Raw genomic sequence first — 27677 nt, forward strand, 5'->3', positions numbered from 1 at the left:
AAATCTTTGCTCTCTTCAATTCCTACTTTTTGACTAACTACTAGTTTTGTTTGCTCTTTTATATCTCACCCTTTACAATTTAATTTCTTCACAACTGAGGATAAAAACTTTCTAGAATGAAAAGGCATGTGTTTAAATGGTCGTCACTACTTAGAAAGATTATTCAAGATTAATGTTTTGTAAATAAAATGCATGTTTTTTCTTACTATATAAACAGTAACAACAAAAATAGTCATGTTTGCTTTTATTTCTTAAAAACTCAGTTAATACAGAAAAATGTAATCATAGAGTTTGAGAAAAAAAATACCTCATAAGGCTCCAATTAAAAACGAAGAAACTATTCTATACCATATATCTCAGTGCACAAGCCTACTTTTCAAACCTCCAAAATTCAAATAACTGACTGATACACTGGTAATAAAGTTGTACTAGCGATGCATCATAATCAATGCAATAGATATAAATAACTCTATCAATTTATTTTTACAAATTACCCCTTTCGAAAATTATTTTGAATATGTTATATACAATTAGATTTGAATTTTCTCTCATTATATTTTCTTTACACATAACGTTTTTTTAGAAACAAAACTTAAATTATGTTAAAAAAATTAAGAAAAGTTAAGATAATATTTCATAAGGAAAAAGATTTGACACATACAGAAAATGATCGGCTTATCGACAGTGATGGCACCAAACATTTAGAAATTACCTATTTTGTAAACAAAACAAGGAAGTTATAAAACAGGTCGACACCAGATATATGGTATGGTTGAGCATAAATTCAAAATGATCTAAAACACACTAAAACAAAATTCTTTAAAAAATAACAAGTTTACACACAACATTAATTTCGAAAACAATATAAATGCAACAATAGTTAATATAACTTACAATAACTTTATACACATTGCTAAGTTGCCTAGTAACTAATTAGTCACATTTACAATGATGTCTATTCAGGAATGTATAAATATAATCACTTAGTCACAATTCTTAAATATGTATTTGTTTTTTCGTCATCCACTTTAAATGTGACTTTACCAATGAAAATAAGTTAATTTAACTAGAGAAGGAAAAACAGGCAAGTTAATTTTTAATTGAAGTTTAAATAAAATCAGTGAATATAGATAAAGGGCTCATTTAAATTTCTTAAACAATGAAGTTCATTTGTGCTAATAAATGTTTCTTTTATCAAATGTAAGAAATAGATTTCAAACCTATTAAGAACAAAATCTGGAACATGATGACTGATTCTTAAAAATTTAATCTGAACAAAGTGAAATTACTTTTATATTATATAATTATGAAGGTATTTTTGAAAGTTTTTATTTTATTATACAGGAAACATAAACAGAACTTGAAAGCACTTCATAACACCAGACAATAAAAGAACACTTTCTAAGTTAGGAACACAATTAGAACAAAAATTAGCTTTATATTGTTAAGTTTTAGAGAGTTAGTTATTTTATTTATTCAAATTAAGAAACCAAAGCAACCTAAAAATAAAGATCATTATAAAAACGGGAATTGTTTGCTAATAGATCCAAATCATTCTAAATAATAATAAAATATTTCTATTTACTACAATTTTAACACTAGAAAGATTGAAATACCTATATTGCCCAAAAGCAGTCAAAATGACTGCATTATGAAAGAATAACTAATGTGTAAAGAAATTTGTTTCAAATTAATTTTTAATATCATTTACAGTTATGTAACGAGTTATTTGTAAATATTAACAATAAAAAAAATTATATGTTGTACAAAATGTCACGAAATTCTAAGAAATTGTGTCATTATATACATCATTGTTTTTCTAATTGAAAGTAAAAAGCAGTTAAAATGACTTCCTTGGGCAATCTAGTGTTAACTGAGGGATGGGCAAACTTTTTTTGGTCGAGGGGCAAAAATCGAAAGAAAAAAAAAAAGCTTGTTGGGCCAAGTAAAAACTTCTAAAATAAAATAAAGTCCATTCATCATTGAACGTATGGCACTCTGAATCAACTTCGCGTTTTTTAGTTGCCATTTAGGGGTTAAAGAAGCAGTAGCCATTTTATATATTTAATAATTTCACCATTCTTTACAATGAAATAAATGTGTGCAATCTTTCCATATGCAGTAAATAATGTTAGAACTCGCACCGGCAGAAAAATCTGCTCGTTGGAGCTTAAAATACGGTCTGCCAAATGTGAAGTACAATTCACCTATATTAGATTCCATATGTCTGCCCCTCAAGAAAGACAAACGCTCGTAGGAGTCAATCTACGGCAATTCTATAAAGAACTTCTGCTTTCAACATTTTACCAATTGAAGCTGTCTGTGCTTACTATTTCCATTAATTTATGTTTTGTAGAACAAAAATAGAGAAAGTAAAAAGGTCATCAGTACATTGATAAAAAAGAAAGAAGAAAAATAGCTTTAAACAAAGTAGACAAGAAAATGGATGTATTGTTTATATTCGCCACAGATCGGCAAGTTGAAATTCTATCCGCAGGCCGGATAAAACCTTCCGGCGGGACATAGTTTGCCCATCTCTGTGTTAACTGCTTATAACTATTACTTCATTGGCAAAATCCACATATTTAAATAATTTTTTTTTTCTTTTAAACTTTTAATTTACATGCATGCAAATAATAAAACAATCCAAGATATTTATTTAAATTTCTGGAAAAAAAGATTAATTTTGTCACCTTCTTAAGGTAAAAAGTTTGCATAAAGCTACATTTTATTAAATGGGACAAATGTGTTAATAGGAGAAAAAAAGTCAACATCTACATTAATGTCATCAGTCTTATTCATTTAAAGATAGTCTATAAAGCACTAAACATATTTACATTAAACTGTTATAATATAAACAATTAATATTTGTACAAATTTATAGATTGATCTAAAAATGAAGATTCACTACAAAATAATGTGTATAAAAATAAAATGAACTTGAGAAAATGCAAAAAAACTCAGAAAAATATACCACCCCATATTTTACATTTCCTTAGTTAATATGTAACACAATTGATTTTTGATATCATTGTGCAGAAACATGAAAATGTTTGCTTCTTTTTTCTAGTCCATAATTTGTTTGAAGCTGTTAGTAGAACATACTTATCAAAACTTCCATTGAGTAAAAAAAGTGAATTTAAGTGCAAACTGTAGCTAAGGTCAAAAGTAAAGAAAATATCTGTTATTCTAAATATACTTTGATTTATTATACAACACCAATACTTATTTCCTATTTTGCAGATTATTGAATACCTAGACATTAAATTATTGAATTAAATTTAATACGAAGAATGCATCAGAAAAAAAGTTTTAAAAATCAGTTAGTTACTAAATCTTTGTACACACTAACTTAATTAAATATTCTATATGGAAGGACTATTAAGAGTTCATCAATATTATAATCAACTGGAGTCAGGATGGCAGAAGCAACTGTCTTTCAACTCAGAGGAGTGCAGAGGATTTCTATAAAAACGTGGAGACTGACACATCTCGCAAGAATTTATAGCGGGATGGTTTGCGAAAGTGCAGACAGGACATTCCCATTTCTTACAATCGTCTTCCAAACTATCAATTGATTTTGATGAAACCTCAGTCTGGTCTTGACTAGTAGCTTAAAATAAAAATAAACTAATTGTAGAGAAAAGAGTAAAATATAAAATGCTTGGAGAGAAGTTCAAACAACAAAAATGAAAAGCATATCAGTACATCGCAGATAAAAAGCACTATGTCATAAATGTTAAATAACTTCTTGAAAACAAACAAAAAGACTGAAATCACTACCTACTTTTTTTTATTGTGCTGATAAAATTTGTGAAAGATTTAATTCACCCATTCAATGGACAGCCCTTCACTGAAATTTTCATAGCTAATCATTTAAAAATTAATGAAATAAATGAGTTTTTTTTTTATATATATAAAAAGAACATTTTTCTAAGGTAGAACTGCAATTCTTTTCGATTTCAATCATTTATAAAAAATATTCATGCTAAACAGGAAATGCTGGTGCTTTCAGTCAATCTCAAAATAATTGAAATGGAATTTCTTTGCAACTTTAATGGGAAGTATACTCCTAGCGTCTCAAGCTTTAAAATCACCTTTGCAAAGGAGAAAAAAAATTTTAATTTTGATTTCCAAGCTGCAATGCTATCTTTTATAAATAGAAAGAAATTATTGATATATAAAATAGAAAGAAAATTGTTTTGTGATGGATTCTAAGTCATTTTGGGTTTATTGTAGTGGTGAATGTATTCGCAAAAGTCGGCTTCGATTTTAACACACTATTTTTCCCTCTTCTTAAGAATCTATAAATCATTGATGAAGACTAAAGTAAACTTTGGATTTCTACTTCTGTACCAATTTTATTATTTCATGAGCCACTAACTGTAAATTAGTTATGACTCTTTCTAATTACAAACTAATACATTGTTTTAAATTTATACACCATTTTAATATACTTAAAACATTCGGTATATATAGTGATATTGCTTTGGGTAAAAAATGGAAGTGCCTTTTACAAGATTCCCCCTGTTATTGATTACTTTCAGCAGCATCTCTATCCAATTATTCTGCTTCTTTGGGCGAATGGTTTTTGAATAAACGACATCTAGTTAATAGTTCTAAATTGAAGAATACTGACACTGGCGATTCTTTTACTTTTTGATTTTTGCATTTTCCTAGCTGTCAACTTGTTCAAAACAACAAATAGGAACACAAAGCATAAGACAATCAGGGAAAATTGAGATACAGAATAAAAAAAACTGAAAATTTTATGTGCATAAAGGTCGATATCAATTTATAAACCATACATTTCATATTTAACATAATTTTTTGAAGTAACATTTTTAATTAAATAACTAATGAAGAATATCACGCCTTTTTATTTTTTAACCGTCCTTGAACAGCCAAACCCAATTTTCGGGTTTATGACTACTAATGTCCAACTACGTAGCCTCGTAATTTTGAACCCAATCCAGGAAACTCCTGGATCAAGTATTGGGAGAAATTTGCTCTTGTGGAGGACTTTTTGCTGGAACTACCCCACATTTGCGTTACATGAAGAGGAAGACCACGAGAACATCCTATGGTTAGCCTGACGACAAGAAGAATCTAACCCATAATCAATCCACCACTGAGAATATTTCACGACAGCACTGTGGTCGGTACAAGCCGGATGCGGAATTCGTATCGGCCGGCTGTCGCTGGGATTCGAAACCGCTTCATCTCATTGGAAGGCGAACACTCTATCCCGAGCCATCGCGGCTCAATATCACACCTTTGTAGCAAATAATTCAAGAAAAAACTTACATCTTACAAGAATCGCGACATTGGATTTTAAAATCACGATAATATGAATCGCAATATGGAATTTTAAAAAACGAAAATACCAACTGCAATATTGAAGGTTTAATTCGGGTAAATAAAAATTTAGGCGCATAGATTTTAAATCGTGTATAAATACAAAAATCGATGTTTGATATTACAACAGCATGAATACGAATAGCAATATTGGATTGTTAAAAAAGGTGAATACAAATCACGACATTGGGTTTTAAACTCGCGTGAACACGAATCACAATATTGAATTAAAAAAACACTTAAATATAAATCTCGATAATGGAAATTTGAATTGTGTGAATATGAATCGCGATATTAAATTTTAAAAACGTGTAAATATTAAGCTCGATATTAAAAATTTAAATTACGTGAATCCCAACAAATAATTTTTAAATCAGGTCAATACGAAAATAGTTGATTGATATTAAAATCGTGTGAATAAGAATCACGATATCAACAAATACCAGCGTAGTTTTAAATATTCAAAATGGTGAAGATCCTTCAAACCAAAAGAATGAAATTGGTGCAAGAATCATACATATGTATGTAAAAGTCTTGTTAACGGGACTTAGAAAACGTTTCAAAATTTCGTAGGATTATAAATTTTTGATTCGTGGAAGTCAGTGAACCAATGGTTTTGAGATACGTGGAATTCTACGAATATTCGCAATAAAAATCTCATGCCCTGCTTCTAGTTTATAGACCCACTTTCAGTTGAAAGAAAACAGTACAAGGAGTGAAAGGGCACTAGAATACTGAAAATTAGAACATTTTGACATAAAATCGTTTTTTGGTACAAGGTTAAAAAATTGGAACAAATACAATTTAATCTGCAAATTTAGCAGCCATGCATTTTATATTGGACAGCAAGATATTGTATGGCCAATTGGCCCAAGGTTGCACTTAGAATATAATAAAACTTGTTTAAAAAAGGGGGGCCTAATTGAAGAAAACAAAAGTTTTTTTTTGTTGGTAAGATTTGATATAGGTATAGCAACCACAGCATTGATTTTAGCTTTCAATTTTTTTAAAAAAAATTATAAAATAAATCAATTTTGCAATTTAGATATTCTAAGAATAGTTCTCTTGCTATCAATTTAATACTACTATTAATATTATCTTTCAAAAAAAGCTTTAAAAAAATTAAAAAGGAATTGTTAGCATTAGTTTTATCCTTTCTTACTGGTAAATTTGAAGACAGATTTATCTTGTTTTTCCATATTAGACAACAAAGTTTAAGAAATAAGATAGTAAAAAACTATTAAATATGTAAATATTTCAACTTACCAGTATTTCTTTGTAACTGAGATTTATCCTGATAGAAGGTTTCATCAATCTCACCTAATGGTGCTAGAAATAAACATACTGTATCATATTTTGGGTCATTTGAAGGAAAAAGTAAATTTACTGAAGCTGGACACTATTTGTAATTAAATAGCAAAACTGAATTATGTGAAATTGTTCATGAACACTGGAAATTCGGTATAAATAATTTTATTGCAACAAATACTTATATTGCTTACATTTTAGAATCAGTAATATTAATAATACAGATACTCTAAAATTAGTAAACTTAACATTAAAATAATTGTATAGCTATTCTTAAAATATTATTGATTAACATTCCAAGAAAAATATTCTATGCTAAAAAAAATTTTGTAGTACAATAATACAAGCCAAAAGAAAATGAAGCATTTCCAAGTTATTAAGAGAATTTAAACAAATTATTTATAATGGACCTAAGAGTTCCAGCTATTTGATCCAACCTTACACCAAGCATATCACAAACTCACATTCAAATGATTATTTAATAATTGAAAAATACTGATATTCAAAGGTACAATTTCTTTTTCATTTTTACTAAATTTTTGAAATATAACTTTGAATGTTATGCTCGGTAGTAGAAAGCTGATTTAATGTAGACTTTTAATGGCACAAAAACCAGAAGTCTCAATCATTTATTTTATTGAATAAGTTCTTAATATTATGAAATCAAAAGATATTAAAATAAGTATTTTGAAATTGTCACAGGGTGCGTAGCTAAATTTTATAACAAAAATAAGCACCTTTTAAGTACTTTTCAAGCACTCAAAAAAAAAAATTAATANTTCTTAATATAATGAAAAAATAAAATAAAAAAAAAAGATATTAAAATAAGTATTTTGAAATTGTCACAGGGTGCGTAGCTAAATTTTATAACAAAAATAAGCACCTTTTAAGTACTTTTCAAGCACTCAAAAAAAAAATTTAAGCACTATATGTATCAACAAAATGCAAAATAATTTTTAAAAGCTTTATGTGATCATGATAAAATTTCTGACTTCTTGATTACATTAGCCATTATAAAAAGATAGAGAGGTTTTTTTCGATATCGGAGGGTGAAAAATGAAGCCTGAAATTGAGAATAGCTTGCAAAATGCAGCAGAGTTGCACATGAGAGTGCAGTAATCTCACCGAACTCAGCTCAGTAGACGCACATGCGGACTAAGAATTTCATCAAACATGTAATATGATTGGTGCTTTCATACGCTACAGACCAAAGGTAATGGTTGAATGAATTGTGAAAACTTTGAATAGGAACAATGTGAAAACCACACTTTTGCATGGTATGTGGCAAAAATCGACATGGTAAAGAAGAAGAAAAATCTCTTTCGAAAAGGGAAAATTAAGTACTCAGTACTCAGATTTACTTGAGTACTCAGATTTTTATGAAATGATCTCAATCTGTTACCATGAAATTTTTTAACCTAAATTTAATATATTTCATTATTACAAAAAAGAGTTACAAGAGAAATATCATCCTAAGTAGCAAGAGGAAAAGCTAAAACTACAAACTCAATTACACATGCCACTTAATACTAATTTGTCTAGTTCACAACAGTTCTATCAAAAATAGATTTTTGAAGCAAAAAAAACTGTATACAATAAAATAAGCTCCAGGCTATAACCGTAAGCAGAATTTAAAAATAAGTATCTTAATTTGAAAAAGATTTTAAGTTAATATCTGACCTTTGCCTTTTAAATAATAATCAACTTCCATGCAAAGACACTGACATTCTAATCTCAACTGAGCATTTTCTTCCCTTAATTTCTCCACATCTAATGTCTATAACATAAAAAGAGAAACATACAAGCATTAAAATATTGCCCTTCAAATTTAAAGAGTAATGGTTATTTTTTAGTAACTAATTTTAAATGTGCAATCAAAAAACAAAGCTTACATTCATGGAAGAAAATGTATGTCAAGTAGTGTAAGAAATAATATAAAAGCATTAAAAGAATGATTTCAGTTTTCCTTATCAGGTGCAAAGTTTGCTAGCGTTAAAATATACTACAGTCAAACTTGGATAATTTGAACGTCTTTAATTCGAATTCATGCATTAATCAAAGCTTTTCTCCTTCCCTAGACACATGTATATTCAGTTAATGCTAAAAAATCTTAGTTATATTGAAATCCAACTTCTTTAATACGAAGTTTTTGCCCTTTCAAAAATGACAAAATCTAGTTTAAATGCAGTTATTTTTGAAAAGTAATCTGGTTATTTTCAGCTATTATGGAAATTTTTTTAGGGGTGACAAGGGGAAGGGAGAATAGTCTTATCTGCTCAAACAGAACAGGAATAAAGAGGAAATTGACCTAGACCACACGCACCTGTCCTTGGCTACAGGTAGTCCCCTACCCTTTCCTTGTAAGTGAGCCAATCCCAATTGAAGTTCCCAATTGAAATAAAATCTGTGAACGACGGGAAGGGTATTTCGAATCACCTGATAGGATGCATACATGTCATTGGTAGAAGCGGAGGGGGAAAAAATTGCCACCGGCTAGGCAAGTCTTCATGATCTTGAAAAAAGTTATGCCTACGTGAGTCATCCTTCAAAGGTCATTGGGCAGTTGATTGACAAGTGTTCTTCCAATAGTGGTGCGTTTATTTTTTTCATGAGATCACCTTGCATCCGACACTGGGAAACTGGTTTATAATCACGGCATTAAAAACCAGGACTGTAGTCGATATTACTTGAGTTTTCTATATCGCGATTTTAATTTTGCAGTGATAGTTCAGTGCAAGCATGTCGTTTAGTAAGCCCCGTGTCCCGTATACAACCTTATATTTCGATGAAAAAATTGCTGTAATTCGAGAAGTAGAAAAGGGTGTAAAAAAATTCATAATCGCAAAAGTGTTTGGAATAGCGTCTAACACTCTTTTGACTTTTTTGAAAAATAAAGAAAGACTTGGAAATCGCAAGCGAGCTAGAGAGCCTGATTATCCTGACGTGGACGAGTGTGTTGCAAAGTGGTTTAAACAAGCACGGGACAAAAACATCCCTCTCAGTGGAACTCTTGTTCATGCAAAAGAGGAAGAATTTGCCATCAGTTTAGGTAACAGAAGCTTCAAAGCAAGCTCCGGATGGTTAGACGGATTTAAGGAAAGAAATGGAATTTTGTTCAAGTCTGTGTGTGGTGAAAGTTCAAGTGTAAACCAAGGTGCAGCAAATGAGTGGAAAGAAAATATTGCCGAAATTGAGTATACACAGGACTGAGATATTCTTAATGTCAATGAGACTGGACTTTTCTTCAAATGTACCCCTGCAAAGACTCTTGCTTTTAAAAGTGAAAAATGAAGTGGTGGAAAACACAGTAAAGACCGAATAATCTTACTTATAGGAGCAAACAAGGACGGCACTGAGAAACTACCATTACTGATGATTTTCAAGGTGTTTTAAAAATGTCAAATCAAAGTCGATAGAATACCATTCTAACACAAAAGCATGGATGATGGCGAATATTTTTGAAAAATGGCTACTAGATCTCAATCGCACATACCAAAGAAAAAACAGAAAAATCATCCTGTTTATTGATAACTACACTGCTCATAAATCGATACCCACTATGGAAAATATCACGGTTGTTTTTCTTCCGCCAAACATGACATCAGTGGTGCAACCAATAGATCAAGGCATCATTAAAAATCTGAAGCATTTCTACAGATGTCTAGTCGTTCAACACCGCCTTACTGAATCTTCCCAAAAGCTTCTCATTACTCTCCTTGATGCTTCAAGAATGTGTTTAAATGCATGGTCCAGTCAGCCAAAAAACTATAGCAAATTGTTTTCGGAAGGCAGGATTCATCAGGAACACTGTCCCTAGAGATCTTTTCGATGAAGAAAATTTACCTCCCCCAGTTGCATGGGAAGACAACATTCCGTTCGATGATTATGTCAGTATGGATGAAAACAGTATGGATGAGTTATCGGATACAGATATTCTATCTGAAGTTCTAAACAATAAGAATATTACAACAGAAGACAAAGAAGATATTGAAGATGAGGTAGAAGAACAGAGGTCAATTCCAACTTCAAATGAGGCAGTCGTTCATTTATCAGAATATCGACGCTATGCAGAAGGACAAGGGAAGCTGTGTTTAGAGCTATAAATATTCTTGAAGATTTTGTTAGAAAAAATCAAGTAAGCTCTTTAAAGCAATCTGATATAGCTAAATATTTTTAAAAATTGTAGCGTTTTAATTTAAAATTAATAAACAATCTTTATTTCACAATTTCTGTTACGAGTGATTATTTTAAGACATAAAAATAACATTTTTCGGATAGTTCGAAGTTTCACAGAGGCCCCCAGCCCTTCGAATTATCCAAGTTTGACTGTGTTAGCAAAACCAAGGTTTCATACAAGTTTTTTTAAAAGCATTATTGCAATAAATTTTGCAGAAAATGCAACATAATTATTATTATGTGACAGATTACAATAAAGCAACTACTGAATGGTAAATATTAATAATTTACACTCGTATGAAAGTTCAAATAACAATGTTTTATGTTACTTTCATGCTACAAGCTACATAAGTTTCATTGTATCAAAACTAGGCATCTAAATTTACGTATTTGACAACAACAGATAAGATTTTTAAAAAAAATTTATTATTGATGCAGTTTTGGCTAAGATAACTATTACATTGCTAGATAAACAAAAGGTCATAGTATTCTCCCCTTTTAAGACTTACAGTTTTTAGTCCCTTAAAGTTTTGAAAATAATTTTTTAAGACTCATCCAATTAAGGTTAAATAAATTTTTCACTTCATCTTTCTATGTTTACCCTTTTTTTTTATAGTACAACCTCCGCACTACTAATCATGGATTACCAGTAAAGATTTCTTTTTAAGCATTGACACTACATTCTCAAAAAAGAGTATTGTAATTCACATAAAAATATGTGGTTCTTTAACGACCCATAATATCCAAGGTTCTTAATTTATTCAATAAAAAATTTATTACTGCGATGAATTTGTGTAGTATACTAACCTGTTTTAAAATGGGCGAAACTCTCACATTTTCGAAATTTTATGTATTGTAATAATATTAAAGTCTTTGATACTTTAGAAACAATATCAAAAATAATAGTAATAATTTACGAGAAAGGTATCTAAAAACCAACATGAATTTGCAAGAAATGATCGCAAAATAGACGAATTAAAAGTTTATTACTCAAATGTGCAATTTCAAGTTTGCCAGTTGCAATAATACTGTATTTAAGATATCAATAATTTAAAAATGATTTGGAAATATCCATACTAACTATAATAACTGCCAAAAAAAACTGTTGGGAAATGGCAGCACAGATGCGAATTGGGTGCATCAAAAAGTGATAACTCAAATTTGAAATTTTCTGTGCTCTGCTCGTAACTAATTAAATAAATAATTTCAGAGCTAGCCCGGTATCTTGTTATTCTTATTGTTTCAGAACTATACTACTTTAAAACTGAATTACCACCACGCCATCTTGTGGCGAGACTTTTGAGTTGAACTGCGGCAACCGATTGGAGAACATCTCCAAAATAATCTCTCCATTTAGTGTTATGTGAGTTTCGTTTTGTTAATTTGTGTTTTTTTTAGTAATTTGTAACTGTTTTCTGTGCTCTGCTCGTAACTAATTAAATAAATAATTTCAAAGCTAGCCCGGTATTTTGTTTTTCTTATTGTTTCTTGGAAAATGGTTACACACAGAAGTTTAAATCTTACCCTTTGCACAATTAACTTTTCCTGGAGAATTTTAGTCAGTTTCTGAATTTCTTCTTTCAATTCAGCAATCCTTCTCTTTGCATTGATTGTTTCATACTTAACGTTATTTAAGTCAGCCACTTGTGCATGCAAGAAACCTTAAGGTCAAAATTAAAAAATATATGAACAACATGTAATAATTTATGCTATGGGATGGGTCCTAATAGTTTGAAGATATATAAAAATAATAACTTCTATAATTGAATTGAAAAGTCCAAACCTAAGCCTGATTTCGAACACAATCTATTTTGTAACATACACAGTGAAAAATGTAACTTACAATTCTCTACATCTATCGGGCACAAAGAGAACATTTTTCATCTCCGAGATATTTCGATAAATACAGAATACTGTCATAAGAAAATTTCTGGAAAAACTGTTAAAGCATTTTAAAAGATCATGATATACATATATAATATATAAAAATTGAAATGGTTTTATCTAAAAAGTTCATTTATTAAGATTAGTATTCAAGTTTTCACCATTTATGAGATTTTTCAAAGTTCTATATACCGTATATTCCGACGTATATCGCGCACTTTTAATACAAAAAATAACATTGGAATCTACGGGTGCGCGGTATACGCCGAATATAAAAAATTATGGATTAAAAAAATTTAAATATAGAAAAATACTTTTATTTTAAAGAAATAACATACCCTTACCTGTGTAGTTCATTGATTTTCGTTATTACATAAATAGTTCATTATATTCCTCTTCCGCTATCAATTACAATTATTAAAATTTTTTTGCATTATAATTACAATTTTTTTTGTATTATCTGTAAGGTGGGACCTAAACAAGTCCCACTCTAAAAGGCTTTGTGGTTTTCTAACGCAACCAGGACGGATTTGCCAGATGTCTTTCACCCACAATTTAACACTATTTTTGTCCATCCAGAATCACATTATTGCTCTTTCAATTCTACCCTCACATACATGTCAAATTCAGTTCTTTTATTTTTGCAAAAGATAGGGAAAAATACTTTTTATTTACGATCTTGAAAGACGAGATATTGCACATGTACAATCCAAATTTTCGTGCGCGTTATACGAAGAGTATATCTTAAAATTTAAAAAAAGTAATTAGAAATTACGGGTGCACGCTAAACGCCGGGGCGCGTTATGCGCCGGAATATACGGTATATAATCAGATAGCAAGATTAAAATTGAACTAAAAATATTATAAACAATCAATAAATAAAATGAATAATTTGCTATCGTTTGAGAGTTAACACTCATTTTGGTTTTCATTAGAATTTTTTTCTACTCATTATCATTCTAAATAATGAAAATTCAGCAAACAATAGTTTATAAATTAAAATTTCTGCAATAAATAAAAACCTTTTGAAAATTTTAATGATGGCCTGAACTATGGGGTATAAAAAATAATTGAAAAATAATAACCCTGTAGCCTCCTTTTTTTTCAATGCTATTTGAGTATGACTTCATAAGGTTAAACATTAGTAAAAGAAAATATATATAAAACCAACCTTGTATTTTTTTTTATATTTGAGCATTTATAAGAATGTACATTAAACTAATATAAAGGCTTATGTTAGCAAATAATTTCTAAATAACTCAGTCAGTATCAGTAATCAAATTTAGAATTAGTCTACTTTCTATAATAATTAGCATAAATTTTGTATTTGTGCTAATTATTATAGATTGTAAGTTAACAAGTAACACCAGTTCAGACTTTTCATAAATATCTTTTAAAATAAGCTAATAGTCTTGACAGATAAAATTCTCAAATGAATAAAAATTCTTCTGTGACCATAGAATTAACATAATAGTGAAGGAGCTTAAAATTCTGTAAGAGTATAAAATTTTTATAAGATGTAAAAGATAAAATCAATACTTCAGATCGAAACCAATAAAAGGCAACAAATCAAAATCTAATAGAAAAATATTCATCCAATTTGTCATCTGTCTAAAACTATATTTGTATAACGATCACTAATTTTTGCAAAAACACCAATGCCCAAAACAAAACACTAATTTTAGAAAAAATTATACAATGTTCCATTATAAATAAAATTATATTTTATAATTATTAATAAAAAATTTATTCCAAGTACTAATAGCATTATGTCACCCCAGTACAAAATAAGTCATTAACTTAAACTAAGAAAATTCATAAAGCTTTATTTTTTTGTTAATATTGAGTTCTTCCTAGAAATAAAAAAAGAAGAAAAAAGAGAGAGAGAGAGAGAGAAAAGACCATCCTCAGAGAAAAGGGCAATTTGAATTTTGAAACATCTATCACCATTAAAAATTATCAAAATGTGTAATAACTAAGTTTGACATTCAATTTTAAAATTACCTTCTTATACAATTTTATGTGTATATTTCACAAAGTATTCTGTGTTCATTATCAAAATAACAGAAAATTTTGAAGCTTTTAAAAATCATTAAGGCAAGCTACGAGACAATCTCTGTATAAATTTCCTTCAAAAAAGTAAACTAAAAAAAAAAAAAAAAAGAATTAATTGATAAACATTTTGAAAGCTTTTTCTATACTTTAAACTGAAAATCATGAGGAAATAATCATTTAATGGTACATTTTTAAATGGAAGGTACTTAAAAAAATAATGGAAAAATTTAAAAAAATTAATATAACCCTCCCCCCCCCAAAAAAAAAAGATATTAATAATAAAAATTTGACCAGTTGAGAATAATCCTAACAAAAAAATATTTATAATAATAATCAGACTTAATTTATTTTTCCTGAATTATTAATTTAATATAATTGAAATATTTAATCTTTCCAGTGTGTAATTGTTATTTAAACAGTGAATTATTATTTTTTTTTAATTGAATATATAAACTAAACATAATAAGTACACATAATTTATCTAGATGTAAGAGTACATATTTATATTTATTTAGAAAAATAAGACATTACCCATTTAAAAACAAAACATTATAAAAGGTTAAATAGATTTTAAAATTTTATATAAAAGTAAAACCAGAAGAAAAAAAATTTCAGAGAGTAAATATGAAGGAAAATTTTAAACTTTTTTATACTATATAAATTTTTATATGTTTAACTTTAAGCTAATTCAAACTAAACTCAGTGGCACGACAGCCCATAGAGGGCCAAGGCCTACTGTGACCATCTCAATTTTCTTGACCTTGGGCTCTGGAGTGTAAGAGCAGATGTTCCGATTAGGTGGTCAGCCGAACTCGAAACCCCCAGTGTTTAGTTCCCAAGCATGCTTGGTACTATTTATGGACCCACTGAAGGAATAAAAGGCTGAGTCAACCCTGTCCAGTCCGAGGATCGAACCCAGGATCTGTGGCACGGGAAAGCGAAGCGCTACCACTCAGCCACCGGGCGTCAAATTTAAGCTAATACTTATCGCTAAACAATTGTACTGGTCATTTTTAGATTGTAATTACTTCCTGCTTTTTTCAGTGTTTTGGAAGAAAAAAATATACTTCTTTATAAAGAAATCCCGACTTAGGTTAATAAGCTGATCTAAGAGCATATACAATATGTTAGAATAATTTTATCAAAATTAATGAAGGAAAAAAAACTTCAGGTGAATATCTCTATAGTTTAATATCATGCAAATTTTAGCTATATAACTAGACAACATAAAAAAAATCTTACTAAAACGAAGAAATAAAATTTAAAATTAAGGGTAATAAAAATAATAACTAAATAAATCGAAAGTGGACTTTTCATTGAAACAGGCGGTTAAGAAAATAGCCTTTTCCACTAAAAATAAAAAGGCAAAGTTTTTAAGGAATGGCAGCTTATTTTTGATTAGGAAAAAAAAAAAAGAGCAAGGAGAGTGCATTTTTAGAAATCAAAGGTCAGACCGGCCTTCTAAAAATGCTTAGGGAGAACACTGTATTAACACATTAATGTGTTGATTAACTTATTAGTGCTAAATATCTGAAATGTATTTTTTGTATGCTGTATTATTTTCCACTCTTATAAAATTAAGAACCTATCTGGTATAATTTAAGTCCAACTTTTTCAAGTTGAAAACAAAACATCAAGTTGTAATGAAATTGAAGTTTTTATATAAAAGGACTGCCAAACATGTCGTGTCTGCCCAAAAAAATTTATAGACAAAAAGGCAATGTTGAGTGAAAATAAATTAGTTTCCTAATGTTAATCAATGTAAAGAAATTAAAAATCTGTTAATGGACTTAAAGAATTGTGAAAGCTTACTAGCATAGAACTAGGCTTCACTCTAAACACTTTAAAATTCAACGAGATCATTTCTTTTTTAAAAGTTAAAATTAAACAGGTTTTAGAAACCAGTAATTAATAACAATAAGAGAAAATAATTCTTCATCAAATAAAAGCGATTTATAAATTTCTTGTTTAAAGTTATATAATAATTTCCTACTTGATAAATCCATTTTTGCATAGTTGGCAGCTTGGTTTGCCAGCTGAGGCAATTTTGAACTCAACACTAAAGGTGAATTTTGAATCTCAGAAGTCCATTTAGGAGAGTCATTTTGAAAGTTGAGGTTCATATCTTCACACACAAGACCAGGAGTCACAAAAAAATCTGAACATAAGGCTGTAGAAGACATATTTGGTCTCCAACTATGTACACCTTCATCTTCACTTTCCACATTGATAAAAAGTTCTTCAGGCATTGCATTTTGTGCTTGAAAAATGGCATAAGAGTCATGTTTGTCAAAGTTTCCATGACTTAATGAATTTTTATTATTATCCATGACAGCTGAATAGCAGTCTTTTGAACTATCTGTGAAAGATTGTTTATTTTCACAGTTGTCATCAACAGAAGATTGTCTACCACACGCATTCAACAACTGATTAGTAAATTCTTCAATATTTTCAGATTCTTTGAAAGTAGCACTGTTCATATTAGTAGATTGCATGTTTAAACATGTTTGCCCATCAGAAATATCTGCACTATTGAAAATATTTAAATTCAATTGCTGTAAGCTGCAGATTCTATCAGAAATAGGACTATCAACATTGCCAGTGGCCATTTTCTATAATTCAATTAAGTTTTTACAGTCTCAAAAAATTTTTATATCTGCAAAATAAAAAAAAAATTTCAACTTTAAATATCATTATGTTTATGCAATTTATATTACAATTGCAAATTTATTTATCTTTCACAGCTATATATATATATTTTATATATAGCTGTAAAAATATATCAAATCTATATATATTTAGTTGGCATTGTATAAATAAATAATCAGATTCCTTAAAAATTGACTGAAATTATAAGGTAAATTAAATTGTCATTCTATGGAATTTTAAAAAATCTTATAATACATAATAAATAAAAAAACTTCAAATGTTATTATAAATATAGAAAAAAATTACTATTTATACATGGCTATAAATTCAATTCATTAGAAAAAATTACACTATTTTCAGTTTTATTGATCATAGATAAGATAAGACAATTAAAATAGGAACATAAGTGGATTCATCATAGTAAAATTATTTTAAACAGTATCGAAGAACTAAAGTAACTAGCAATAAAGGTTTAAAATTACAGTCCTCACAATATTATTTTTAACTCTTTAAATATAAAGGTATGCATATAAAAGTAAGCATTATTAAAGAAAGATCTATAACAAGAACATAACAATGAACTGACAACAATGCCTTTTTAACAATACATAATATTTTATTTCGAATTCACTTTTTCTGGTTAACATTTTGAAATAAGAGGGAAAAAATTGTTCAAAGAAATAAAAATTTATTGATTTAATTCAATATTTATGATAAAATATCATAGATATCATAATAATCATGCATACAATGAAAAAAATAAAACAAAATGCTGCTTACATAGGAAGTCTCATTTGACTAGATTTAAAAAGCCTGAAGATGAGCAGATACGATTTATGGATTATGGACACTTTATGGATTCTAGGAATCTGTAAAAGAAGACACTGTCAGAGAAATACTATTGTACATAATTCTTAATTTCAATTCATATGATCAACTTTTTATTTTGCTAAAGTTATTTATTTCTTAATAAAAATGAAAATAATTAGCAATTTAGAAGACAAAAAAATCATTTAAACACCTTTAAAATAGCTGATTCATTTTATTGTGACTACTTGAAACTAATCAGCTCACTCATTAGTAAAATTATGTAGATTTGTATCAATGTTATCGCTTTATAATAGCAGTAAGTGTATCTTTATATACCTCCTTTAAAGCTTTGTAGTATGCTCTTCAAAAATAATTTTTTAATTTTTAGTTCTTCGAAAGTGCATCCCCAACTCAATGGTATTTCAGAATCTTATTTTATTTTAATGATTAATAACGAAGTATTTATGCAATACAGAAAAACTTCGGTAAAGCAAACAAACTTGGATGAAAATAAAATTTAAAAGCTTATTCCATGTCCAACAGTTTTTTAGGACCTTGGAGCTACAAATGAAAATAAATAAATTCATGTTATAGTTAGAATCTATTTTAATAACTACAAATTTAATATTTAAAAGTGAATCCTTAGGACACAAAAAAGTGTCGTCTCAGAAGAAATATCAATTTCGGAAAAGGATATGCGCAAAATATAATGCTATTAACTATTTTTACTAATATGACATTTCAATAAATATATAATGAGAAATAAAGAATTAAATTATTATTTAATTACACTTAATAAAATCATGGACAGGTGTGAGATGCTCGCAGGCAGACAGCAAGATTTCGACCAAACACTTCCATGATTGCAGCCAGTTGCTCTAACCAACTGGAAAAAGGATATACCCATCAAGGAAGAGTCGGAAACTTTTAAATAGTTGTGTTTTACCGATTTGAAGTCATCTGGCCTCATTCAGATCTTTAAAAAAGGGGTTGTTACAATACACAATATAAACATAAATTAAAATATTTATAATCAGCCAATCAAAACAAAGCCATAAAAGATTTTTACTTTTGCAGCTTCTTTGATCAAAATTCCTGTTTGAACTAAAGAATAACTTTTAAAAATCAATGGATATTACACGTTAAGAACATTTTTAGAAACAAATTACCATGTTAAGAGGGTATCAGTTCTAAGAAAGGGGTATAAAATGGTTTCGACACAAAAAGTGAAGGAAATTTTAAAAGTTATCTGCAATGTAAAGTGACCACCCTAGATAAGGATAAGGTAAGGTTTCACAGTAGTTGTTCATAAAATATTCACAATTATATTCATAGCTTTTCAAGCAATTGAATGATAATAACCAAATTTAATAACAATTACAATGATTAAGTTAAATAATTCAATAAAGTCAATTTTCTTAAACATAATTTTAATCGAAGATGGAAATATCGACAAAAGACAGCACATATTTATCAATTTGTTTAGTTTAAAAATATTAGCAAAGAGAGTTACTGCCATCACTTTTTGGATAGGAGCAATTTGTTAGCAATGGTCAAAATTATACTTTGATTTCACAACACACTGATCTTAGGTTCTTTAAACATAAACAAATTCATAAAAATTTTCATAAAAAAAAAAGGATTTTGTTGTGAACTTCGGGGCTAATACCAAACTTCATGAAAATATAATACTTGAGAATGAAAGGGGCCATAAAAATCATTATTGGTGTTGTTGTGTGAAGAAGAAAAGAAACCCTTTATGCACCTCCATTGGTAAGCATAGGAAAGTTTGTTCAGGCAAACCAAGAATAATCCTTAAATCTACAAAATGTTTTTGTATTATATATATAAGCTTTTTAAAAACACTTTTTAATAACTTTTTCTTCTCATTTAAAAATTCTTTATACCTTTTTCCTTGTTTTCTCTATGTGCTAGTTATGAGTTGGATGTACTTGCAGCTTAAGCACAGTAAGTAAAAACTATTATTAATTTTCTTTGATAATCTCTCATTTCTTTTATCCCTTTTGTATTTATATATATATATATATATATATATAGGCAAACAAACTATGGCAGGGTTANTATATATATATATAATCAAACAAACTACGGCAAGGTTATGCAGAAATCCTGACATGACATATTTGAAATACTTTGAAAAGCAAATTTCTTCATTTGAAGCATCATAGCTTGTTTTAACTTCATAATATTTAAATTGGCAGCACTTTTACATTAAAAATTTCCTTACAGCCATTTCTGAGCTTTTCGGTTACAATTTTGAAATATTCAAGGGATTAAGAAACAAAATATCAATTTTATATCATAAGAACATTTGAAATTGTTAAAAAATTTACTAACAAGAAAGTATTTTAATAGTAAATAGATAATAATCCTTTTTTTCTGTTCAGATTTCAATAATAAGAGTTGATAAAACACAATATGAAATAGCTACTAATTACAATTGTCGTGAGAAATATAGATTATGTCTGAGTATGACCAAACAACATTTTATTAAAATACATTTTAAAAAGTGTAAAAATAATTTTCCAAAAACATAAAATTAGAATACTAAAACTCAAAAGATCGTTACAAATCTATTCTTGAAATTAAATTGAAAATTGACAACATTTAAGGTAACGATTACTTGCAGTATTTTCATCTCAGCTGAGCTGTTAAACAATTTTGAACTCTCATGACTGTCAATGTTTATAGATTACGTCATGTCGTCATGTTTGTTCTCTTGACGTCGCTTTTTGGGAACTATATTGTACTGCCAAAAATAATACCCTAAACTTTTATATTTACTTAACTTTGGATTTTAATAAAATATAAAGGGTAAATTTTATGCTTTAAAAATTTCCCCCAACCTAAAACTGCAATAGAATTAACTAATATCGTTTTATAAAAAAAAAAATCGAAGATATATCAATATATGGAAATAGAGGTACTGAAATATATATATCGATATAATCTCGAAGTATATCGATGCATATCTTGTTTATTTTGGTAAGTGTTCGTCGAATTTTGTAGCGCGGAATTTGAGTTGGTGTGTAAATTTAATTTTAAACTTAAATCTGATTGAAATTCATTTTTGAATCATCATTAAAATTCATGTTAGTTTTTCTGCCTTTTCGTAAACTATGTTGTATAATGAACTGAAACGATCCAGAAGTTTAGAAACTCTGAAAAATGTTTTTAATATATATGAATCTTCTTCAAGAAAACTTGTTTGGTCTGAGTGGGGCAAATCACCATTCCTTGACTATCTCAATCTTATCGATTACGAGTATAAAAAATTATCCTCCCATCGTATTCCTTGGTTTCATATTACATTTAGTGAGTCAGAAATTCATCACTACTGCTCACTTGCAATTTACGAACACTACAAGGTTGTTGTGTTAAACGATATCTCCCAGAGTGATCGTGACGATTTACCAATTTTGGTACAAAAAATTCTCCGTGTGTGGAGGTTATCTCATTTGACTTATAACGCTGATGAATCTTCGTACTTGTATTATTACATAGCGTATAAATTGCTTGAAAAAGGATGTGATGATCCTACTTTATTCTTAGAGCTTTGGCAAACATTGTGTGTGCAAAATAAATCTAAAATAGCAGTGCTGTCTGGTGTAATTGGTAAAAATCGCAAGCTTAAAGCTGCAGAACTCTTAAAATGCGTTATGAGAGCTGCTCATGCTCTTCATTTTGATTTCTGGGGAGCTTGGACTGATGGGCATGAATTGACTGACTTTAAATATTGTCCTGTTACTGCAGCTCTTTTGACTGGTTGTCTCGAACAATTGACTATTTTACTTCAGTATGGATTCAAACCAAATTCACAAAGGCTTTGTACCTATGATAACCATTTTAAGACTTGGTAAGTCAATTCATTTTAAAGCAGGGCTGATTTCATATACAATTCTAGAAGCTTGAACGTAGGTTATTTATAAGCAAAATTTTAAAATGCCGAAATTGGGTCCTATATAATATAAAGGTATAATAAACATAAAAGTCTGTAGCTTAGTATCATAACTAAAATAAAATTATATATATTACTGAATCAAAATTTTATCAGCTAAAATATATTTTTGCCTACGTCAAACAGTAAAAGTGTTATTTAAAAAGATTCTGTATTCTAATTTTTACTGTCGTACATTGTATTAAATATTTTACCAATTACTTTTCTTTCTATTTTTAGATTGATTGGTAAGTAATATTTTGATTTATTCTGAATGTTCACTTTCCCATTTTATGTTTAAAAAAAATTTTGTTTATTTTAGTTACATGATTATTCAATGTTCATTTATTCATCTTTTTGTAGGTCATGCAATGTAAAATATATAGGTAAGTGTAAAATAAGATATTGCTAAGACAAATAAGAGTTTATCTGCTAAAATTGAAAAAATATTTAATATTCAGCTATACTCTCAAAAAAATTAGTGATTAGCAAATTTTTGTCTTAACTTTGTGACGGCCCTAGATGTCAATTGCCTTTGTTAAAAAACTTCAAATATAAACACTTTATAATCATTAATCCTTATTATATGTTACTTTGAGACAGGGTCAGCAAGGTTCCAGATATAGAACCCCTTTTCAAAACTTTCAGTTTTTAAAAACTTCAGATGCATATAACAAATGTTCCAACAAAAAAAAAATTATAATATCAAATATTTCGTGTCAATCTTATTTGCTCGATATGAATTTGAATTGAGTTTGTTGAATCAACATAATTTCTCTTAAAAGGAAAAGACAATTAATTTCTGAAAATTAATCTATTTTCATAAAAATCAACCCCTCACAAAATAATTTATCTTTTAATCAGACCCTTCACAAATTTTTTTATCTTCATTATTGTTTTGTTAATCGAATAAACCCATCCCCGTGGGAAAACGAACTAATCTTTCCAAGTTTCCCTATGTTTAAATTCCAAATGTAGTATTCTAAGAAAATATTTCTACTTTTACAAACATTGTGTGCACTTTCTTATTGTTATTAAATGATAATTTTTTTTGTAAATAAATAATTTATCAATTTATATTTATTCGTGAAATTAATTTATAGAATATTATGTAAGTAAAAATTAATTTCTGGCAATTTTTTAAATAAAATATTATAAATTTAAGAATTGTTAGTTTGCTTAATGAGTAATACATTAAAAGTGATACATAACTAAGTTCTATTATTTTAAATATGTCAATTGAAATTATTAAAAATGTGAGTGATTTTGCTTCCATTATTTGTCCAAAATGAACATTTTGCATTGAGAAGTATAGACTAAATACCAAATATTTGCATCAGGCATGAAAGTTTTCAGCTTTTACTATGAATTCAGCTTTTTAAGCTCCATACATTTATTAATTTCATAATGTTTGATTGTGTTTATGTTGAATTCAGCTTTTTTTGGTAACTGGTACTTTCATGTTGCATGTCTAAATTAGTAGCATCAATTGTTGAGCATAATCTTGTATCTATTTACAATTTAAAAACTTCTTGAAAAGATTTTTAGCAATTTTTACAATAACAAGACCCTATTTGCACAAATTCACAAAAGCGGGACCTTGGTTGAAAGAATGTGAATTAACGCTTATATATCACAAATTATGAGTAATTTTTTCACAATTTTACAGAAACAGGACCTTTTACAAAATGTCTGGACAGACCCCTGATTATTATCATCCATAAGCTAAGGTTCACATTCAGACTATTTTATTTGTAATGATAACCAACAATATTGTTGCACTTTGCGTGGTTGAAACTTGAAAGCTTTCTTCTATAACTATGAGAAAATGAACACTTAAAGGTGCATATAGACAATGGTTATTTTAACAGTGGGAGACCCATTGAAGCCTGAATTTTTTATAGGATGCAATGCAAGAACACTTCCTATTAAGAAAGCGGTTATTTGTTTTAGTTAATGAATATATTCTTTTAGCTACTACTTGGGTTTTGAATAAAATAAAAACGCATTTACTTGATGTTTAAACAATCCGTTTCAGATAAGTAGAATTCTCGTAATTTGATGTATATTTCTCGCTAAGTCAATTTGGGTTATGATTCACGAAAATCAATAATTTATATTCTTACAAAATTTTCTCGGAGTTTTGCTAATGTAAAATTTATTTTTGTCACTTACGCAAAATCTCGTTAACAAAACATTATCGCCGTAACTAACACTCTCATTCACTCGCGATAATGCATGCAGATTTGTTAAACAAAAACGGAACTTTGAGGACAGAAAAGAAAAAACAGCCTCGGTTAGAAATAATAAAGAACTGAGGCGAACACAAAAGGAATTAATAAGTAATTCCGAAATGATGATGGTTTTAAGAAAAAAATTATGCTTTTTTTTATGTTATATTTCAGTGAGTAGCAATTTTGTTGCAAATTCCAATGTAAAACAGAAGAATTATTTCATGAATGTTATATACTTGTCTCATTGTTTATTTAGCTACAATTAGATCAAAATAAATTTTAATATGATATTACGATATGGAAATTTCGAAATGAGCATTTCAACGCGCTCGATACCATCGCAAATCCGTGTTTCGATCCTTTTTCTTTTCTTTTAGAGATAACGAATGCGATTGATTTTCTCATATTTTTTAGAATTCCGATGGAGTCGCGCATTTGAGTAATCACCGATTTGCGTCGATACCATCATAAATCCATGCTGTGTTCCAATCGTTTTATCGGCTATTATTGCCATAAATTTTGTTCTTTTTTTTTANTTTTGTTGAATAATTTGACTATGCACCCTGTGCAGGGGTAGAAATTTTTAAAAAAAATTACTGGTCCATAGGACCAGTAACTAAAACATTTTACTAGTCCGCACAAAACTTTACTGGTCCGTCTATGCGTTCCTATTAGCTGCAAATAATAAAAAAAAATTTAAATTTTTGATTGAAAAAATCATGATTTTTTTTTTAAAAAAATCATAAATTTTTGATTTAAGTCGCATTTTATTGATTAATATTAATTTTGTATAAAAAATTTCAAAAAATTTTTTTTGAATAAGCTCTGAAATAGTTTTAAGTAAGATCGTTTAAGTTTCGTAAGATCGAGAATAGATCGGCCGCGAGAATAGATTAACGGAGATCGGCTGCGGCGGACTACTGTTTATTATTTTATGCTGGTCCGACTCCGATTTTAGTGGTCACAGACCACCGTTAATTTCGAGCCCTGACACATTCAATTCGTGCATTTATTAGTCACTTTTGACGTGACGATACCTTTTTTTTTTTTTTTTTTTTTTTTTTTTTTTTTTTTTTTTTTTTTTTTTTTTTTTTNCTGTTTTTTTTGATTGACTTTTTCACAATGACTGCACGTGGTTTTCTTAAATCGCGATATTATTAAGAAACGAGAAATTCGAAACGCATAAATGAGTGATTACTTTTCGACCCGTTTGTTTTGCGCTAAATCCATGCATAGTTCGATCGTTTTTTTTTTCGTTTCTTTTCCAGTTAATGTTGGTTTTTACATGATTTTTAAAATCCCCGATATTATGATACGCGAAATTCAAATCGCGCACCTGATTATTCACTATTTGATGCGATAATTCTATAATTTTTTAAGAAAAATTTTCGACAGTTATTTCTACTGATTGACTGTATTTTTAATATATTTTTTTTTAAATCTTGATATTTTTATACGATATTATTTATTACAAAACATGAATCACAAAACTTACGGTTTATTTACCCCTTTTTATTGCGTCCAATTCATGTGATTTCGTCGTTAATACTTGTGGTTTTATCATCAATCCTTCTTTATTGTACAGCTTAGATTTCACGATTTTTAAACTGCCTATTTATTTATTTATTTTCTTTCTTTCTTTTTTTCGACTTGCAAATTTCAAAAAGGACGAAAATGTAGTTGTTTTCAATACATATATTTTATGTCTTGATGAGAAAAAAGTACTATTTTCTCTTTTTAAATTTTATAATTTTTACATTTGTGCATAAAAATGACAGTCTTTTATTTATCTTTTTTTTTCTGATGTTTTGTTTGTTACTATTGGAAGTTTAGACGAATTGCCATACAAATAAATAAAAAAACGTAAAAGTAAAACCTAACAGATAGATAATTAAAAAGAAACAATAGAAAGAAATTAAAAATTCTTGTAAATAGACTGAAAAGGTGAAAATAGTTCACGTCACTTTTCGTAATAAACGTCTATCACTGTCTCAAAAGTAATGCACCCTTGTTTTGTATTCGATCCAAACAGATTTTTAAATTAGATTGAAAAACGCTTTATGTGTTTATATCATCTAACCCATTTACACCTTGTTTTAGGCGGGATTATGTCTACGAATGGCTGAGAGTACCTCTTGCTGAAGAATCATCCAGACGAAGAAAAACAGTTACTGAAGTGTTATTATTTCTAGTAAATGTGGCGAGATGCCGATCACGGACAAAATTTACCTCCATGTCAAAATGCATTGTACTCCTCTGGAGTGTTCTACCCACTCCTATTGTTACTTTACAAGAGTTGAAAACTGAAATTAACCAACACCTTCGACAACCTCCCACTAGTAGTTTCTATCCCTCGACTGAAAAAAACTTTATGGAACTTTGTGATTTTTATGCCCTTTTGTTTTTCAAAGAGAACGTCACAACTTTACAACCTCGATCGTTGAAGCATCTCACCAAGTGTGCCATTAAGAGTCACCTACAAAAATCTTGGAATCTGCCCTTCGGTATAACATCGCTAAATCTTCCTAAAAGCTTAACATCATACTTACAAGTTGAAATGATTGATCTATAATATACATTCAATTTTACTTAGAAGAATTTTATCATTTGCCGCACAATTTTGATCGAAATTAATCATTCCTTAGAGTTTATTTTTTGATAATTTTATTTATTTGCTTTTTATTATTATCTTGATCATCATTTTCTTTTCTGACCATTAGAAGTTGCTCATATTTTTTAAACAGAGACAGAATGTCTGAGACGTCACCTTGGTCAAGTACCTCAAAAGAGCTTATAAAAGGTGTTCTGTACAAATTTTAATAAAGTTATTTTATGTATACTGTCTTGATTTATTTAGATGGAGGATTTACTATTTTCGGTTATTGTAACATGTCAGCCACTTTCCCCTCTTTTCATCATCATCATTAAAATTTATCGAGGCACCTAAGGCCGTTAGCGGCCCTTTTCCCACCCGTCTTGAAATGCCCTTCTTTCTGATCTAAATATATTTATTGATTGGAATAGATTTTACCCATTATAGAATCAACTTTTTGTAGTTCGTTCACCAGGAGTTGGCACTTGCCTCCGCCTTCATCACGTGGTATCCGGCTATACTATTTTTGGGAACAATCCTGAATAAGGTTGCTGTTTGGCGATTGTATGACTAAAATATTTATTTCGCAATCTTAATGTGCATCTTTTTAACATTGTATGTAATTGGTTTATTAAATAGGTCGCTCGAGCAA

The 27677-nt window shown here is 28.7% G+C and overlaps 2 protein-coding genes across 7 annotated transcripts; one reads left to right on the forward strand and one right to left on the reverse strand.

Moving 5' to 3' along the window:
- Positions 1-229: 229 nt before the first annotated feature.
- Positions 230-21019, reverse strand: LOC107438861 (TGF-beta-activated kinase 1 and MAP3K7-binding protein 2). Of its 5 annotated transcripts, none has more exons than XM_043046295.2 (8): positions 20885-20996; positions 19031-19216; positions 18211-18299; positions 16775-17437; positions 12367-12503; positions 8347-8443; positions 6625-6687; positions 230-3613 (listed from the first exon to the last, which is right to left on the reverse strand). In XM_043046295.2, the coding sequence occupies exons 4-8, from the start codon at positions 17388-17390 to the stop codon at positions 3405-3407; spliced, it is 1122 nt and encodes a 373-aa protein (XP_042902229.1). In that variant the 5' UTR covers positions 17391-17437; positions 18211-18299; positions 19031-19216; positions 20885-20996; the 3' UTR covers positions 230-3404. The 5 variants fall into 5 exon arrangements, with proteins under 5 accessions (XP_042902229.1, XP_071036378.1, XP_042902232.1 ...); XM_071180277.1 differs by having other exon boundaries at positions 20831-20957; XM_043046298.2 differs by having other exon boundaries at positions 19031-19126; positions 20885-20949.
- Positions 20956-27269, forward strand: LOC107438860 (uncharacterized). 2 transcript variants are annotated; one of them, XM_043046280.2, is made up of 3 exons: positions 21243-22117; positions 22562-22584; positions 26533-26698. In XM_043046280.2, exons 1-3 carry the CDS (start codon positions 21381-21383, stop codon positions 26556-26558), a joined length of 786 nt encoding a protein of 261 aa, XP_042902214.1. In that variant the 5' UTR covers positions 21243-21380; the 3' UTR covers positions 26559-26698. The 2 variants fall into 2 exon arrangements, with proteins under 2 accessions (XP_015906747.2, XP_042902214.1); XM_016051261.4 differs by lacking the exon at positions 22562-22584 and having other exon boundaries at positions 20956-22117; positions 26533-27269.
- The last annotated feature ends 408 nt before the right edge of the window (positions 27270-27677 follow it).

Source organism: Parasteatoda tepidariorum, chromosome 4 (genome assembly GCF_043381705.1).
Source record: "Parasteatoda tepidariorum isolate YZ-2023 chromosome 4, CAS_Ptep_4.0, whole genome shotgun sequence".
Taxonomy (NCBI): Eukaryota; Metazoa; Arthropoda; class Arachnida; order Araneae; family Theridiidae; genus Parasteatoda; species Parasteatoda tepidariorum.

What these genes read in the sequence shown, in the direction of transcription:
- LOC107438861 (XM_043046292.2), bottom strand. Translation starts at nt 17,390, where the DNA reads ATGGCCACTGGCAATGTTGATAGTCCTATTTCTGATAGAATCTGCAGC. An exon ending in TGCAAAAATGGATTTATCAA is followed by an intron (nt 12,504 to 16,774) that starts GTAGGAAATTAT and finishes TTTGACCTTAAG; the next exon opens with GTTTCTTGCATGCACAAGTG. An exon ending in TTATTATTTAAAAGGCAAAG is followed by an intron (nt 6,688 to 8,346) that starts GTCAGATATTAA and finishes GTTTATTTCTAG; the next exon opens with CACCATTAGGTGAGATTGAT.
- LOC107438860 (XM_016051261.4), top strand. Translation starts at nt 21,381, where the DNA reads ATGTTGTATAATGAACTGAAACGATCCAGAAGTTTAGAAACTCTGAAA. An exon ending in GATAACCATTTTAAGACTTG is followed by an intron (nt 22,118 to 26,532) that starts GTAAGTCAATTC and finishes ACCTTGTTTTAG; the next exon opens with GCGGGATTATGTCTACGAAT.